General features: G+C 33.7%; 1 protein-coding gene across 1 annotated transcript; it reads left to right on the top strand.

The window, feature by feature from the left end:
• Nucleotides 1-6: 6 nt before the first annotated feature.
• LOC111381553 (inorganic phosphate transporter 1-4-like) lies at nucleotides 7-1,004 on the top strand (the record flags this gene model as incomplete). Its single annotated transcript, XM_023005346.1, has 1 exon — nucleotides 7-1,004. A coding segment is annotated over one exon (834 nt), but the record flags the coding sequence as incomplete, so codon positions are not given.
• Nucleotides 1,005-3,924: the final 2,920 nt, after the last annotated feature.

The raw sequence follows: 3,924 nt of genomic DNA, 5'->3' as shown, positions 1-3,924 counted from the left end.
GTGTTAAATGTTGAACTCGAAGCTGAAGAGGAGAAATTAGAAAAAATAGCCGAGAAGCCAGCGAATTCATTTGGCTTATTTTCCAAGGAATTCCTTCGACGTCATGGCCTTCACTTGTTAGGCACCACTACAACATGGTTCCTGCTGGACATAGCTTTTTACAGCAACAATCTTTTTCAGAAGGACATATTTAGCGCAATTGAATGGATCCCCCATGCCGAAAAAATGAATGCTGTGCAGGAAGTATATCGTATTGCAAAAGCACAGACTCTAATCGCTCTTTGTAGTACAGTCCCGGGATACTGGTTTACGGTAGCTTTCATTGATATAATCGGAAGATTTGCCATACAACTTATGGGATTCTTCTTCATGACTGTCTTCATGTTTGCACTAGCTATCCCTTATAATCACTGGACCCACGATGAGAATAAAATTGGCTTTGTGGTCATGTATTCACTTACATTTTTCTTCTCCAACTTCGGCCCGAATGCTACCACATTCGTCGTCCCAGCAGAAATCTTCCCAGCCCGGCTAAGATCAACCTGCCACGGCATATCTGCCGCTGCCGGAAAGGCTGGCGCTATTGTAGGAGCATTTGGTTTCTTGTATGCATCACAGCCTAAGGAACCAAGCAAGAGAGATGCTGGATATCCAGCCGGTATTGGCATAAGATATACGCTCATTGTCCTTGGCTGCGTAAACGCGTTGGGAATGCTATTTACTTTCTTAGTGCCGGAACCGAAAGGAAAATCACTGGAGGAGGCATCAGGTGAGAATGAACTGGATGCTGAAGAGTTAACAGATCAGATTGCTCCTTCCCAAAGGACTGTACCAGTTTAATAATATCATTAAATTTCTAGAGTGAAACCCTTAAATAATTTGCATTCCCAGTTTGAAGACTTTAAACCATGTATTTACTCCATTTGCATTCTTGTTTTTGTATTGTGGATGTAATTTAATGGCGTTTTGGAAGCATTGTACTTGTACCTCAATAAAGAAAGAAACAGTTCACAAAAAACTATCATTCTTTCGTGTTATTATCTTCTTCCTTGCTCTTTAATTACCCTATCTCTCATCCTCCACTAATTCCTCCACTTACTCATTCTAAGCAATTGAAATTTCTAAGATCTAATACTCTTGTTCTTATTTTTATTTTACCACATTTTGATGACATCCCTTTACTAACAAAATTGAGGCAATAAAAAATGTGCAAATGTACAGCAAGGATGACTGAGACAAGGATCCAGATCGGACGTCCTCTTCGTCAAAGTTAAAATTTAATTTTGTTATTTTATTTTATATATCTATGATTTTATTTTTATTTTTTTATTATTTATTATTTTTTATTTTACTATGACTTGATAACTATTTGTAGAATAAGTGGGGGACTTGAGAGAATTATGACTGTAGTTCAATCAGTTTCCATTTTAAAACCAGTAATGGACAGTGTTTGGAATTTCACTGTTCTCCATGTTTTGTTCAATTTTCAATACTTACGGATTGAGACGATGAATGTTTGAGTGTTAATCATCTTCCATTATATTTTCACTGCATCACAAATTTACAGTAGCATAATATTATTCTTGAGAATTAGAAACCCTAATTCTATTTCATAGAAGGCAATTAATTGGCAAAAAATAAACAATCACAAAAATGAAAGATTTATAGAGGTTTGTTTTAATGTTAGATTACATCCTATTCCACAGCAGCAATAATTCACTATGATGAAAAAATGTTTACCAAGAGATAATTGCATACATATATTCTCTAACCTCTTTTTCTCTCTCTGTTTGATGATAATTATAAAGCATAATCACGTCACCCTATTTATAAGATTATTTAGGACAAAATCGAATTTTACGAGGACTCGAATTCCTTAACAGAATTTTACAAGAATACAGTCCTTAGATTAAATTTTGGTCCGGGAGGCGAAATACCTCAAGATGGGGCCTCCTGTGATTGTGAAACGATAATCCTCCAAACAGCCTGCACAGTACTCCATCTATAATTTACAGTTCAAACCGCGTTATGTGGGCTACCACTACTGAAAAAGACCAAAAATCTAAGAAAGAAATAGACAAAAAGACCTAGACTTTGTCAATTTGATTTAGTTAATAATTCCTCCATTTGTTTGCTATTTACCCATCAATTCTGTCATTTTGTTCTTTAATGCAATGTTTGTGTCTCTTTGTCTTGAAAGAAACTTCTCCGTGTTGTGCCGGATTAAAACAGCTGCATTACTACTATACCGCGTTTAATGATAGAAACTTTGTCCGAAATTATGATACTTATACATAAAAATGGTACATAAGGTATGACATAAAATGATGTAGAGGGAAAAAATTGGATAAAACGGTTGATTGTATTTTAAAACTCACAAATGATAAAATGACATGTGGCATTATATAATCTACTATGTAAAACTTGATATATAGCAATGTTCAACTTTGTCCGACTTACCATGTGTTCACGTCCCATCTAATGGCGATGTGAACAATGAGTAGGTTTGAGCAATAATGCCAAATTCAAATGAAACATGAATTTAGCACTGTTTGGTTCTCATTATTTCTTCATTAAAATGAAAAATATGATCGTTATCCATTATATCGAGTCACCAAATTTGAATTTCTATCTCTTGTATGGAATTCGTAACGACTATATTTTTCATTCTCATTCTTCCAAAAATGAGAAACAAACGAAGGCTTAATCTATTTACATAAGTTTGATCTGAACTAGATTTTTGCATGCCTGTATCAAAGTTAATGCAGCAAACATGGCTTAGGTTTGGAGTAGGAAGTGTCAAGCGAACCATAGAACAAAGTATGAAGTTCAACATGAATATTAGGCTCGGACATGAGAGGCTATATTAACATCTCATCCACACATGAAGATAATGAGTTAGACGTGTAAGATGGATCGGCACATGATCACAAGGCTGTGTTAGTATTGCGCCCGAAATTCACTAGTTGTGAGGAATATATATTTTTTATTATCAAAGCATTTATTATCGTTTAATGACATCTTATTTATTTATTTAATTGATTAAATAATCTTGTGTGAAGAAACAAGTACTAGTGACATGTTAATGACACAGAGTTGTGATAATGAGATACGTGTTATTTTATTCTTGATTTATTATTGATCATATGCACTAATTAAACACAAATGTCATTAATAATGAATATATACCGGGATATATTTCGATTTTTATTTTTTTTAAACATTGTTAATATCACAATTTAAGGTGTGGAGACACTTGAAGTCAACATGTGAACGCTTGTTATCTCAACAAGTACTTTGGATAATTCATGACTCGCGATAGAGATTCGGCATGAATAATTATGTTAATATTTATCTTTTAGTGAAAGTCGTGAAAATGATCATTTGATTTGAGATCATCATGGAATCTTATGTTAATAATCAAACTTGATGGTGTTGGATGAAACTCTATTTTAGGGTTGCTAATATTACACTAATTGGGTACAACTTGAATCACATGAAAATTGATTAATGATGAGATGGTATTTATCACTCTAGAACCGTAAGACATTATATCTTGTCATTCACAAACTTAAGAATTGATACATTAATTCCTTTACCAAGGTAGAGTTGTGATTGAAAAATGGTTTACAAATATGACCTCAGTTTATTGAATACTTGAAGTGATGAGTGAAATAAGATTGACACATTTCATATCCCGTAGTCAATGAGGATTTAGATGACACTATACCAAATGACTTGTCCCATAACGTGGGTCGCATTGACACATTTCAAGGACCTTTAATATGAATGAATGATTTAATAAACTATTATTATTATTTTTTATTATTAATTTATTATTATTATGATTATTTAAAAGAACAGAACCATCACTAGCCCTGTGTGTTTTTTAGGCTCCACCAAATTAAGACAAAAAAGCGGGGG

The sequence above is a fragment of the Olea europaea genome, unplaced genomic scaffold (assembly GCF_002742605.1).
Source record: "Olea europaea var. sylvestris unplaced genomic scaffold, O_europaea_v1 scaffold2330, whole genome shotgun sequence".
NCBI lineage: Eukaryota > Viridiplantae > Streptophyta > Magnoliopsida > Lamiales > Oleaceae > Olea > Olea europaea.
The sequence above is the reverse complement of the archived record's forward strand: the minus strand, read 5'-3'. Positions and strand labels throughout refer to the sequence as shown.